This window comes from Belonocnema kinseyi, chromosome 4 (assembly GCF_010883055.1).
Source record: "Belonocnema kinseyi isolate 2016_QV_RU_SX_M_011 chromosome 4, B_treatae_v1, whole genome shotgun sequence".
NCBI classification, from domain to species: domain Eukaryota; kingdom Metazoa; phylum Arthropoda; class Insecta; order Hymenoptera; family Cynipidae; genus Belonocnema; species Belonocnema kinseyi.
Genome location: NC_046660.1, coordinates 87,346,372 through 87,361,048, shown reverse-complemented (window position 1 = coordinate 87,361,048; position 14,677 = coordinate 87,346,372). Strand labels below are relative to the sequence as shown.

Below are 14,677 nucleotides of genomic sequence, written 5' to 3'. Positions count from 1 at the left end.
GCTACAAGCTATCTAAGGATGGTACTATAGAACGCCACCTCAAGGTAGGCCTAGTGGCGCTATCTCTTGGTCAGGCCGGAAACTTATCAATCCACCCTCGTAGGTTTTAGATATAGGTATATACTTTTAATATATATTCCTTTATTATTAATTTTTAAATAGTCAAAATTCCAAAGAATTTAGAATTAGCTCTGAACTACTGCCTTGCATTTTTATACCAAGATGTTAATACGAGTCAATTTGCACGGTTTTACAAAGACTCCAGAAAGATATTTTATTATGTTCCTTGCACTTTGAACACAGATTTATGAAAAGTATTAAGTCGACCAATTTCGAAGAATTTTGTTTACTGTCTTGAGAAGCGGATTTTTTTCTCCACAACTTCCTTGAAAGTCGTCAGTATCTATGCTATATATCATGGCACCACCAAGATGATGCTTTTTAATATATACAACCTTCTCTTCCAGAGAACTGGAAAAACGTATTAAATAATATTTATCAAAATTATTCTTGAAAGTGAGCATTTGATGATAATTAAATAAAGCTTAAATATGTGTACTCACGCAACGTCATCAAATGCGACAATTTGATCATAACTATAGGCATATGGTACATGTTGTTCCGTATCATTTATAACTTTCCAATTTTTATTTTTAATCAAATCACAAATTTCGTAATAGGCAAGCGATCCATTTGCTCTAGTATATGGACCAGCTACTCCTGCGCCAGCAGAGGGAGCACCTCTACCAACTACTTTTGGATCTTTTAGAGTATAGGATTTTCCGTAGAAAGCAAGTCCCATCATAAGTTTGTTTAGTGGTACGTATTGTGATATCCAGTGTTTCACGGATGTATCCTGAAAATAAACAAGTAGAACATTAAGAATTAGGTTTTCATAATCATTTTAGCTTGAAGGAAATAGACTTACTATATTTAATTTTTTGTTCTCTCCAGTTTCGGTTCTAGCAGCATAAAGTGGTGTATTATGGCCAACAACGCTCTCATCTGAAGTGTGATAATCGTAAGTCATCAAACTTATAAAATCGACATTTTTTGCAATTTCGGGAATATTGTAGGATATATCAGCAGATTTTTCAGTAGGAGCAACGGCAACAGATAGAAGCAGATTATCTTTCTTTAATTTTGTGTTCAGTTCTTTTAAAAGGTAAATCAAATCTCGCTTGTTAGAAGAAAGTCCTCCGCGTTTTCCAGGATATTCCCAATCGAGATCAAAGCCATCGAAGTCATATTTCTTAAGAAACTCGTAGACATTGTCTACAAATGTTGCTCGCAATGTTCCATTAGTCACGATCCTAAGAAATAAAATTGAATAACAATTTTATTAGTTTATATTTAATGTTAGAAAATAATTTTTTATAATTTCTGTAACTTACGTAGAATAACTCAGTGAGCCCTCGTTCCATCCTCCCATCGAAACCATTATTTTTGTACTGGGATTTGAATTTCGAAGAGCAACGAAGTCTTTTAATTCATTGCTGTCTATATCTAACCATGGATCTAAAATGTGAATAGTGCCGTTATCAAAAACTCCAATAAAAGCATAAATTAAATGAGTACAAAGAGTTGCATCGATGTCCGAAATGGCATATTTTCCAATAGATAAACGATAGGTGGCCCAAGTTGCATAGTAGCACACGATGGATTCTGAAAAATAATATTATTATAAGTTTATTTTATCAAGTTATTTAAAAACTTGTTATTTTTTATATCAATTAAAATTCAGATTTTTTAAAATTAATTGACTGTGACAGTATTTTGCAACTTCAAACAGTACACAAAAATTCGCCAAGATTTTTCTAAAGAGCTCCATCCAGTTCAATTAACAGAATAATTTATTTCTTATTAGATAATGTTTACCAACACTACATTTTCTCTAATAGTTTATTCTAACAAATGTATTTTTCTTACTCTTAGTAGAATAAACTGTAGCAGCAACTGAACAAATCACCAAAATCAGAATCTGTTTCTTCATATCTGAAAATTAATTCAAATATTTTTTAAAGTTTTGATTTAATACAACACTTAATAATAAACCAATATGCATTGATAGATAAGATTAATATGTATGTTTAAATTTCAAAAGTATTCTCAAGTAAATAATTACCTTGGTTTTCTGTATAACAATAGTAAAGAAGTAAGTGCACAATGAAATTCACAAATACGCTAAAGTGTTTGAGCAGTTGTGCACCTCTATTTATACAAAATGACATTTCATAATCTTATCTGAAATACAATTTGCTACATTACTTACATTTGAAAAGTGCCTTCGCGTAAATTCTGCAAAATAATTACTGCTTTTCGCGTGGTTTCGCATAAATGGAACATCATTTAGTAAGGAATGTCCATCTCTCTAATTTGAATATCAGCCAAACGGGGCTTATTATTCTAAACTTCGTAAAGTATTTAAAGATAAAAGTCTAATTTATTCTTAAATATAAAAAAATTAAGCACCTATATTAGACAAGTTTTTTGCCATAAATTCTGCAGAAATATCATTATATTTTGTGTGCTTTCACATAAATGAGATATTGCCGAGTAATCATTGTCATTCTATTTTTCTAATTCAAGTATCAACTTCAACTATTTCAATTAAAATTAGACGTTTCAATCTGAATCTTAGATTTTGACATTTAACGTATTTTCTGTCCCTGTCTTTTTTGGTATATGTTAAAAATTATTACATTTCAATTTTATTATCTTAGCTTAATATTGACTTGTGTTGAAAAAATGTATGAATTGGCTTTAAAATAAATCTTCATAATTGTTAAATGCCTTTTTTGAAACTGCAATCTCTAAAAAAATTTCTCCATTCTAGGGGAAACATTGTCTCTGATTTTTCTAATTAAAAAAATTGCAAACATAGATATTAGCATTAAATATTATGTCAGTTTTTATATCATCTTTGACTTGAAATAACATGAAGCTCATCTGCCTACATGGAGATGCTTTATAATTATTATATTAATAATATTTTAAATAAATGTTATAATTAATTTTCACAGGTCCAATTCAGCTTAAATTAATTATTTTTAAAGCTTCCAATTAAAAATTATTTCGGGAAATTAATTCGCGGCACTACTGCTTGATTTTATTACGCTTTGGCGCGATAACTAAAATCTCGGAACCCTTGCTTTTAAAGCATAGGTCTCGAAGTTACAGGCACAAGGCCACGCTTATTTGCTTTGAGGTCTCGAATACGATGCTATTAGACTATAGAGTTCGAGAATTGAAAGCACGTTAAAATGGCAGTTCTAAAATCACGCGCTTCCGTGAATTAATCTATTGAAATTTTTCACCGTGTACGGGTATAATAGAGATTTTATGTTCTCTAATTCCTAATATAGTTTTTATTTGTTGCTAGTTAGTCCCTGACGCTATTGTTCCGCAGGGTGTTTTTATGGTGTTGGCTCTCTCGGTTGGCTAGGTGTATCCAGCTTTGCCTTTAAAGTTCTATTTCGACTTTCGTGCCAGGCTCATAGTATAACCTTCTTCTGAGGCCAAGCCTAGCGCTACATTATTTAGGGTTATAAAGATCACTGGTTCGAGTTTTGGACCGTCAATTCTTAAGTCTTAATGCTTACTCTTAAGCAAAGTGTTCTCAATTAATACAAGTGATATTTGAAATGTCTAGTATTTTTGCTTTTTGTATTATAGTGAAATGATGTGATAAGTGATTGTTAAACATTACATAGCCACCAAAAAAGTCTGGTAATTTTGACGAGACACATGTATTCCTACTAGACAGTCTGATAAGTACCTGAAAATTCTAGGAGATGGCATTAGTATTCACTAATGTGAACCATTTTCGTCGAGCTTGATCCTTCAAATGACGCCTGTCAAAACTTCAGCCATTTATGTTTACGCATTTACAAGTTACAGCACTGAGAAGCGACTCACCTCCGAGTTTTTTTTAATATGGAAAAACCTGAGTTTCGAGTTTTGATCAAATACTACTATCTTCGCAAGAAAATGATATCCGAGACCAAGGCCAAGCTGGATAAGTATTACCCGGACTCTGCACCATCGATTGGAACGATTCATAAGTGGTTTACCGAGTTTCGTTGTGGCCGTACGAGCACAGTTGATGCTGAACGATCTGGGCGCCCAAAAGAGGCCACTACACCAGAATATGTCGAAAAAATCCAGGATATGATGTTGAATGATCCCAAAGTGAAATTGAGAGAGGTAGCTAATGCTGTAGGCATATCATTGAAACGTGTGGGCAATATCGTGCATTCAGTTTTGGGCATGAAGAAGGTCTGCGCGCGATGGGTGCCGTGTTTGCTCACAGTGGACCAAAAACGAATTCGTGTGACAACTTCCCAGCAGAATTTGGCATTATTTTCGCGTAAGCCAACCGAGTTTTTGCGCCGATTCATAACCATGAATGAAACGTGGATACACTACTACACTCCTGAGTCAACGCAACAGGCAAAACTCCGTGTTTCATTTTTCAGGGACTTATCAGACTGCCTAGTATGTATTCCAAAACTGGTTTTAAATATAACCTCAAAAACGTATTTTTGAGTATATTAATGTGAAACATGGTTTCATTATAGATTTCAAGCTGCTGAATTCATATATAGTATTAGATCGGTGATATAACTAAAAAATCTTAAACATAACCTTAAAACAAAATTGTCTGAGCGATGCTTCTCAGGACAAAATTAGATTTGTACTTTGAGGCATCGAATTCGGTACGTAAGTTAAGTTAGCGTTTGTTTTTCATAAATGTACTCCCTGAATCAAAATCAGCGGATTCTCACTTATTCCTCAGTAGCACACTTTGGACTGATAAATCAGTGGAATTTCTAGCTGTTGAATAGATAATCCTTAGATGATGTGCCTTTTATATATAGTTCTTTATGCCACTGACTTTCGATGGAAGAACAGCTCATTTTTCTTAGTATAACGCACTCTTTTGGATTTGAAAGATCTTCGTAGAGGCATTTTTCTTTTGTTCTGAGGCAAATCTGTTTTTAACATCTCACAGTAGTCCGCCATCATATTTTCATCCCATCTACCTTGACATCTTTGTTCCATCACTTTGATATCTTGGTGGAACCTATCGCCCTGTTCTTTACTACAGTCCCCAAGGGTTTCAGGGAAGTACTCAACATGAGAATCCATGAAATGTCGCTTTAAACTCATTAAACATTTCAATTTTCTGAATCCAAATCGATGGTACAGTAAGCTTCGAGCTTCCATTGCTTTTACTTTCTTCGCATTTGTACAACATTAAATTGCAAGCACAGCACATTATATGAGGAGCCCAGCTTTCATCTCGTTCTGAAAACTCAAAGCTTAAGTTACTGAGAATGCTGTGTCTAAAAAAGGCCCTAGGAAGAAAAAATATAATACTGTTGCTAGAACGGGGTACTATTGCCAGGAACTTCTGTTGCGAGGTGAAAAAACCCCTCAACCAGGAAACATCTCGTAAAATCTCAGCTCAGGAGGCAGCCCGCGATACTAATATAGTCGAGGTAAGACGTGGTGACGTTATCCGGAGGTTTGAGCAGGAATATTTGGAACTTTCGAGGAACCATCATCCATCTAATCCATCTTCCAAGAGTTGAAATTCCAGAAGTCCTCGTTAAAAGTGAAATATTCAACCATCATAAATGTGAAGGAAGACGCCAGGGTAATCCAGTTAGTTCGAAAGATTTGGCGAAGACAGTGGAAGAGTAGCTGCCCTTGGAGGATCTTTACCATTGTAAATATGCTTTAACCATATTAAGCAGACGTATGTATGTAAGCCAGAAATACGGTTCTATAATATACAATAGAACTGATGAAAGTTCTAGGGCAGCGATTTACGTCAAACAGAATATCGCTTATATTTGCTTATTCAGGTTCTGTGCTAAATACCTGGCATCGATTAGAGTCCAGCACTAAAGAGGAACAAGACGTCAGCCCAAAGTTATTTGCTCAGTTAACCTGCAATTCGAAAATACACCAACCTTTGGGACACCTAGATGCCATTAGTTTATTAGTCTAACCTTGTGCTCTGTACCCATAAGCAAAATATTTGGGGTCAACATATAATATAACAGAAACAGCTAGTGAAACCCTCAAACATCTAGTGCAGGTGTACTTCCATTGTTCCGGATTCCGGTGTATCGTCATAATCAAGCCCACTAGGGAATACTGCAAGTTTCCCTGCGCTGATTCAGGAAGGTTTCAATGTTTTTATGGGACCAATTTTTAACATATTTATGGCGTGCATAGTTATGATATAACCCCTGTAGCATCAAATAAGATCAAAGCGACATTTATACCAAGGTCGGGTTATTCGATTCTTATATGAAGGAGGAAATCCTACTGGATAAGCCCCATTATGGTAATCAGTTTGTCTCACAGAAAGACTCTCCTTGATGAAAGTGCGACTTCCATGAGAAACCAGCAATAGGTTTTAGATGGCACTGACCATGAACCATAATAATACGACTTAATAATACTTAATTAACGTCTGAATAGGTTAAATAGGCTAAAATGATATTGAGTGTCATTTAATACTATATTATGTGATGCCTCTTAATAATTTTCATAATCAATAAAATATTTTGTAATTTTACTTAAAAATTTTTTAGTTTATGCATGATTGTCACGACTTTGCACTCCATGTTCACGTGGAAACCTCGTTGTGCATTTTTGCATTTAGTGTGAGGATTTAAACAAATGAAAATGTAGTGTGTGTATTTTTTATTGTCACGAATTTGCACTTTATCTCACGATAAAGACCTCTTCGTGCAAGGTTACAACAGCTAGTAAAATTTTTATAGATATTTTACTTTGATTTTTTAAATAATATAAGCATAAAATAATTCGTAACGACTTTGAAATCTATCTTAAGATAAAGAAATCGCTATGCGACGGAAGTTCTCGTTCTTAATTAAATATAGGAAAAGAATCATATTGGTTTATTTTTTATATGAGAGTAATTTTCAAAAAATGAATTTAACTGACCGATAAAATACGCAAATCATCTCTCCCTTGCATCAATCCACAAACCGTCGTTTTTTAAAATAATGATTTAAATTTTATTGGGTATTTTTATGGTAAGAATTAATCTTATTAATTTGTAATCATCAAGTTTAGTTATAAAATGGTTCCGGCTAAACAAAGTAAGCGCAAAGTAAACGAATCTCTCAATGTAAATAAATATTATGGAGATAAGTTTAAAATGCAATTCAACTATTATCAAAAATTAATATAATTTTTGGTAAATTTAACGTTTTTTACTAAAATCAGCTAACTGCAGTTACCATTAAATTTAAAATATTAGTAAACATGAAAACGATCCTCAGTTAGAAAATATGATAATGTTTAAACTGTTACCCCTGGTGGGACATTTCAGTAAATTAGAATAGAGAGATTGCGTAAAGTCATTATCAGTCCGGCACATTTGATTTTGGTAGTAGAATATCGCTAGAATCTAAACGACACACAGGTGACCCATTGTATCCGTTTGAACTCATTTCAATTTGGAATGAGATAAGAATGTAAAGAAAATGAACAATAATGACAATACTTTATTAATTACCACTGAAATAAAATCGTTAATAACTAACTCTATTCGTAATTTAAATGCGCCGGGTATAAAATTAATACAAAATAAAAATAACCGACAAAACAAATTCGTTTTAAAATTAAACATTTTTTCGTGACTGATTGCAATTTAAGATCATCAAAATTAAGGACGATAAAAACAACCGTGACAAGGAATAAAAAAAAGGAATTACGAAAATTAAAATTTCTCAATCCATGATAGAAGAAATGAACGAAGATCGTATTTTTAAACAAGTTCTGTATGAGAATTCTACGCCTGAGAATACATAAACTGAGAAAAATCATTCAGGAAATATTTGCGAAAATAATGAAACAGGATAAATAATTTTTTATTTAAATTTGACGATAGATAATAGTTGAATTCTGTACTTCTCTTCTCCAAAATTAGTCCCTCACTTGGCGCGGCTTGGGTTATAATCAATGCTCGACATTTTAATTAAGATAGACATGACTCCCAAGTGAAATAAATTGTTGATCGAATGCTTATTAAAATTCGAATCAGAAAGGACAACTAAATACAAATTTGGCTGTAAAACGAAAAAATACGCGCACAGTAAGGATTCGTTGGGAAAATGCAAAATTAAATTAATGCGAAATAGCAAATTCCACACAAGATAAACAAAAATGTACTCAAGCAAAAAGCTGTGTGAAGCATAGTTTGTGCACAATAAAACGTCACAGATGGGCCTAATCAACCAATGAGAAGCGAATTTTAGAGACCACTTACTGTACGCGTTTCAAACGTTGGGATAGCATGTGCTTTTCGAAGATACACTTTAAGTCCAGGATTCGATCACTCCCCGTCGACTTTCTGCCCTTCCATTGCTTATTTTAAAACGAAAAGCTCAAACCTCAAGAACTTTTTCAATTTTCGAATTCTTCTCCCTAACATTTATTAACAAGGTTAATCCAATTAAAAAATGGTAAGCAAGCTTAAAATCAGATAACACATTTACGAACAACAAAGTAACTCAATACAAGCGGACATAGAAAACTTTTTTTTAATTTGTCACTAAAATTTAAATAACATATCTCATTTTTTAACAACAAATTCACCCTCCTCGATTCCTTTCAGAATTTCTGTTACATGAATTGTAAAAATATTTTTAAAAATCTGAAAATTCATAAAACCCAGCGGACGTGCTTTCTTAATAATTTTTTAGGAAGCTTGACATCACATTACATATAAACCGACAAAAAATTTACTTTCTTCGGTTTCTCACAGATATTTGGTTACCTAACTTTAAAAATTCATTAACAAATCTCAACACACGTGAACCCAGAAAATTTTCTTTCTTGAAACTTTCGTACTTACATTTTTATAAAAAAACTTCTTTTCAATGAACAAAAGTCAGCCTTGTTTATTCCTCCTAGAATTTCTGTTATATAACTTGTAACTAAACCATCAAAAACCTGAACATTCGTGAAACACAGAAAACTTTCCTTCTTGAAACTATGTTCCTAAAATTTCAATAACAAATTTTATTTTCTTACTACAAAATTCGTTTTTTTCGATTCCTCTTAGAATTTTGGTTACATAATTCTAACCAAAAAATGAAAGAACATTCAAAAAACCTGATCAAATTTCTTTCTGAAAAATTTGTTACGAAGATTTTAATAACAAAACACATTTCCTTGCAATAAAAGTCAACCTTTTTATTTTTCTATAAATTTCTGTCACATAGGTACTAACCAAAAAATGAGGAGTTATGCAACATACCAATATTAATTTCTAGAAAATGGGTAATATAACTTGCACAAAAATTGAAAAAAATATCATCTTTTTCGTAACCCAGCCAAATGCTTTCATAAACATTTTTAGGATAGCCCAACAGAACACCTTTAAAAAAGAAAAAAGTTCTTTTAATCGATTCCTTGCATAATTTTATTGTAACATAATTTTTAGCAAACAGACAAAATAATCTCAGCCCATTCGAAACACACTTCGCAATTTCTTTTAGAATTTGTATTATAACTTCGAACCAAGGTTCGCGAAACCTAACAAACCCTCTTCCTTAAGAATATGTTACTCAAGTTTTTTGCTACTAACAACAAAAGTCATTCTTTCCAAATCCTATCACAATTTTTTTTCTGAACTTTTAACAAAACTAACAACAAAATGAAAATTTGTATAACCGTCGAAACATTCTTGTTGCTAAATTAGTTATCAAGATATAAATGAGAAAACACCATTTTTAACAACGAAAGATACTCTTTTCCATCCTTTTTGAAATTTCTCCTGTATAAATTGTAGGAAAAATATTGAATAAAACTAAAAATTAGAGAAACCTACTGACAAATAACGTGAATCTTGTAGATTTCCCTTAGAATTTCGGTTGCATAATTGACAAAATCTATAAAAATCAACTTAACATTTACGATGCTTTGCAATATTTTTTTCTCGAAAAGTGATAACTAAGATATAAATAACAAAAAACATTTTTCAACAAAAAAATTACCTTTTTCGATTCTTTTAAAAATTTATGTTGCAAAGCTTATCATAAAAATAAACATAAAACTGATAATTTAGGACGCCTAGCAAAAAACTTTTTCTGGCAAAGTAGCTACCATGAATAAAAAACAAAACATATTTTGTTAAAACAATACTCACCTTCTTTGATTCCTTTTAGAATTTCTGTTACATAGCTTGTTACAAATTTACTAACAATATCAACTTTTGTGAAAACCAGCTAGCTTCCTTTCTTAAAATTTCTTAAACAAGCTTAACATAAGAAAACACCTTCCAAAAGTAAGAAAGTTATTCTTTTCGATTCCTTTAAAATTTCTGCTACATAACTTGTACAGAAATGTACAAAAACTATAAATTCAAGAAGTCAACTAAAATATTTTTATTGAAACAAGATTAAAATTACAAAAACATATTTAAATAAAATTAAAATTCACACTTTTCGATTTCTCATAGAGATTCTGTTTCATCCGTTGTGACAAAACTAACAAAACAACTAAATATCAACAAAAACTAGCAAAATCTTTTTTAATGAATTCATTACCATGATTTAAATAACAAAACACATTTTCCGAAAAAAAAGATAGACTTTTAGATTTATTGCATAATCTCTATTTTATAACTTCTAGCCAAAATTAGAAAAAATATCTACCTTTGGGGAGCCTATCAATTTTTTTTCTTGAAATCTGTTACAAATTGAAAAAAAATCATGAATTTTTCATGTTTCACATTTAAAGAATACTCAAAAATATTTCGGTAACTTGTAAGAAAAATAACGAAAAAACTGAGGATTCGCCAAAAGTTTGTATCAACATAAAAATTCATAAAAAAATTATTTTCTAGCAACCGAACTCACTTTCTTTTCTTCTTTGCTGATACTATGTCCCATAATTCGAAAATAAATCAACCAAAAAAGAAGAGACAGAAAATTTGCAAATCCTAGCGAACTTTTTTCTCTGATATTTTTTAGCAAGATTAAAATAACAGAACAGCTATTCTAACGACGAAAATTACTCGTTTCGATTCTGTGACCAGTTTTTTACGAGCCTAAAACAACAACAACCTTTTTTAACCCACGGATGTCACCTGTGTCTATTCTTACTTAAATTCTGCTGCATTTATTGAATCAAAACTTATAGAAAAATTTAAAGTTCGGAAAAGTATATTACTTTAGTAAAACAAATTTTGGCCATCAGTGGTATTCAAATAAAAATAAGTTTTTAACTAGAGATGATCAGTAAAATTCAGTCGGTGAAAAAGATGCTACTAACTGCGCCAGTAGAACTTGTAATAAAATAAAGAAATTAACTAAACGGACCCACTTTTAGCTGTATCTTTAGAAGAATCTTACTGATTTGAACGTAACGAGAAAAGATAAATACTTACCAAATAAGGACAAAAAAACCTTATGAGTTACTAATTCGATAATAAGTAATCCACCTTTTCTTAAATTTAAAAAAACTTGCAAAATTTTTCTGTATATAGCACTTTAGCGTAAAAATTATACCAATCCCATTGTATCTTAGTAAAAAGAAATCGAAAATCCAGTTAAAACAGAAATTATCATCATGCAATCGAAAGTAGGGCATTATTTGCTGAAAATGTAGGGAGGCTTGAATAACTTAGTCATTCCTTCAATCTTTAGCCGCATTTTACGCCATGAAAAAATCTACACAAAAACACGTTGTTCTCTTTGTAGTCTTTAAATGCGGTAACAATTCAAAAAAATATCTGATCGGCTTGAAATTTTGCACACTTTATAAGGATGTACAAAGAAAGGACGAGTTTTTTAGCCAGCTATTTTGGATGAAAATTTAAAAAGTTAGATCATTTTCAAAATTTTAGAACCCACTATTTGCAAAAGGAAAACATTTTATCTGCGGTTATTCGCGGTACTCAAAGCAATGACAATTTTAAACCAAAGCAACGCACGATAAGAAAAAAATAAAAAGGATGCTTTTCGGAAACTAAGGTAAGAGTACCAATTCTTACCCCCTCCCCCCTCCCCAATCGTTAGCACCCTTCCCTATATTTTATGAAATATCAAGAGAATAGAGACATTTATTATTTAACATCTCAGGCATAGAGATATTAGAAATAAGGGAAAATAAATTTTTTTTAAATAAAGCTAAGACTAAGAAAAATAAAAACCAAAAACGAAAAACGCCGAAATTAAATTTCAGAAAAAGTCCAAGAAGATAGAAATAGAAAAAAGTTAGAAACAAAAAGACTATAAACTAAGAAATATAAATTTTCAAATATTAACGATCTTATTGATTCTGCTAAAGGAGATACTAGAAAAAGGAAGTTAAATGCTAATGCACTAACAAAAAAGAAAATCAATTTTTGAAAAATACCGATTGCACTAATTCTGCTAAAGCAGTGAAAAGAAGCCGAGGATCACAACCTCTGAATTTAAACTAGATAGATGCTGATAATTATTTAATTTGAGCCAGACTATTTGTTTATAAATGAAAAATAATTGATAAACAATGTTTCTCTTTCCTATTCACTTTTTAGTAATACTAGTAACACAATTTCATCTTCATATGACGGGGGTGCTAATAATTGGGGCCATCCCTGTCAAACATTGCGTCAACCCTGCCAAGAATTTAATTTTTAGGCTAATAAGCTAATTTGAATTATTTTTTTAGTTTCTAATATACATTAAGGGAAATAAGCCTAAGAATATGATACCCTATTATATTCGCACTGTACATATTAGTATTAAATTTATCACACATACAAATTTTCATATTAATTTCTTTCTCAAACTCTAAAATTTGCCTTAACCTACCAACAATTGGGTATATTAACCTATACAAGAAACAAAAAAAATGAATGAACGAAAATTATGCAATCAAAACAGATTTATAATTGTTTGATAATTAATTTTTGATGGGATGCATAGTTTTTGTACTATTCGTAAAAACAACATTTAAAATAAAAAAATATAAAAGAATAATATACTTTAAAGAAAAAGAGTTTTTAGATTTCGGGTTTGTTGATATTTGGTTTTAGATTCGTTACAAAAAAGGTAACATATATTTTGAGAGAAACCAAAAAGAGAAACTTTTTCGTTGATACAGGTGCTGTCTTATGTTGGGCCTGCTTACAAATTTTCAGGAAAGCAAGTATGCTGGGTTTCACGAATTGTGTATTTTTTTTAATTTTGTTACAATTTATATAACAGAAATTTTGAGAGAAATCCGAGAGGGTGAATTTGTTGTTAGAAAATAAATCTTGTTATTGTAATTTTAGTGACAAACTATCAAGAAAAAAAGTTTTATGGATTGTCGTGTATTGACATTTGTTGTTACATTTCTTAAAATTGAAAAAAAAAAGAAATTCTGCGAGGAATCGGAAAAATGAACTTTTTTGCTAAAGATTTTATCGGAATTAAGGCTTTCTTACAAATTTTTAAGAAGGCAGGTTTGCCAGGTTTTACGTATGTTCAGGTTTTTAAAATTTTGTTTACAAGTTATGTAACAGGAGTTCAAAAAGGAATCGAAAAGGGTGACTTTTGTCATGAGAAAATGATGTTTATTATTACAATTTTAGTAACAAAGTTTTAAGAAAGAAAATTTGTTTGTGTATACGTGTATTGAGATTTTTGTTATATTTGTTAAAATGTAGGTAAAATAAATTCAGCGAGGAACCGAGAAAGTAACTTTCTTCTTGGTATAGGTGTTAAATGATGTTAGGCTTGCTTACAAATCTTTCAGAAAGCCAATTTGCTGCGTTTCCCTAGGTGAAAAAGTTATATATAATTTATACATAGTGAACGAAACAGTGATATTTTTCATTTGCTTTACATAGAAAAGTGCTTAAAGCTAATGAAAATATCATTGTGAAATCTACTATATATAAACTATATATAACTTTTTCACATGGGTCACGAATGTTCATGTTTTTGTTAATTTTGTTACAATTTATGTAACAAAAATTCTGAAAGATATGTTTTTCGATTTTTTAACTTATTCAAGAAATGTTTGAGAGAAATATTTAAAGGTATTGCAATTTTTTTCGGTTTGAGCTTTGCGTTTCGAATTAAACAATAGAAGGGCGACAACTCGACAGTGAATTACCAAATGCGGAATCTGAATGGTGTCGCCATAAAGCACATACTATCGCAACGTTTGAAACGTGTATGAGTGGTCGCTAAAGCTCGCTTCTCATTTATTGATTAAGGACAAATTTGAAGCTTTATTGTGCCCAAACTAAGCTTCGCACAACTTTTGCTGAAGTAATTATTTTTTTGTTTACCATCCCATAGTACAACAGGTTGTAAACGTGATGGGGCAGCCTGTATAAAGTTTGTACTTACAGACTCGAAACGTCAACTTTCGTTCCAATTAATCCAAACTCGGTAACAATATCCGCTGTAGTTCGAAGATTATATAATTAGTATCAACACCAAAAACAGCGGGAACCGAGCCCTCGACGAAATTTGCAAAACAATATCTTTCGGTGAAGTTCCGACGAAGAATGACGCGCTTTCGCTCTCCTCATCGTCCTGTACAGTCTGTCAAGTTAAAGCGTGGGTGGCTTTACTCGCAGTGGGTAAGGTGTATCGACATGATTTTGGTGTCAAAATATTAAGAAGAGCTCCCTCTTTCA

The 14,677-nt window shown here is 31.5% G+C and overlaps 2 protein-coding genes across 2 annotated transcripts in view; both read right to left on the bottom strand.

Annotated features, from left to right (window-relative positions):
• The window catches only part of LOC117171736 (probable chitinase 2), a 149,456-nt gene that overhangs the window by 63,175 nt on the left and 71,604 nt on the right, over nucleotides 1–14,677 (bottom strand). The window lies entirely within an intron of this gene.
• LOC117171734 (acidic mammalian chitinase-like) lies at nucleotides 249–14,560 on the bottom strand. The gene is made up of 7 exons (XM_033359300.1): nucleotides 14,385–14,560; nucleotides 2,126–2,244; nucleotides 1,930–1,995; nucleotides 1,395–1,665; nucleotides 929–1,313; nucleotides 564–856; nucleotides 249–471 (listed from the first exon to the last, which is right to left on the bottom strand). Exons 2-7 carry the CDS (start codon nucleotides 2,229–2,231, stop codon nucleotides 318–320), a joined length of 1,275 nt encoding a protein of 424 aa, XP_033215191.1. The 5' UTR covers nucleotides 2,232–2,244; nucleotides 14,385–14,560; the 3' UTR covers nucleotides 249–317.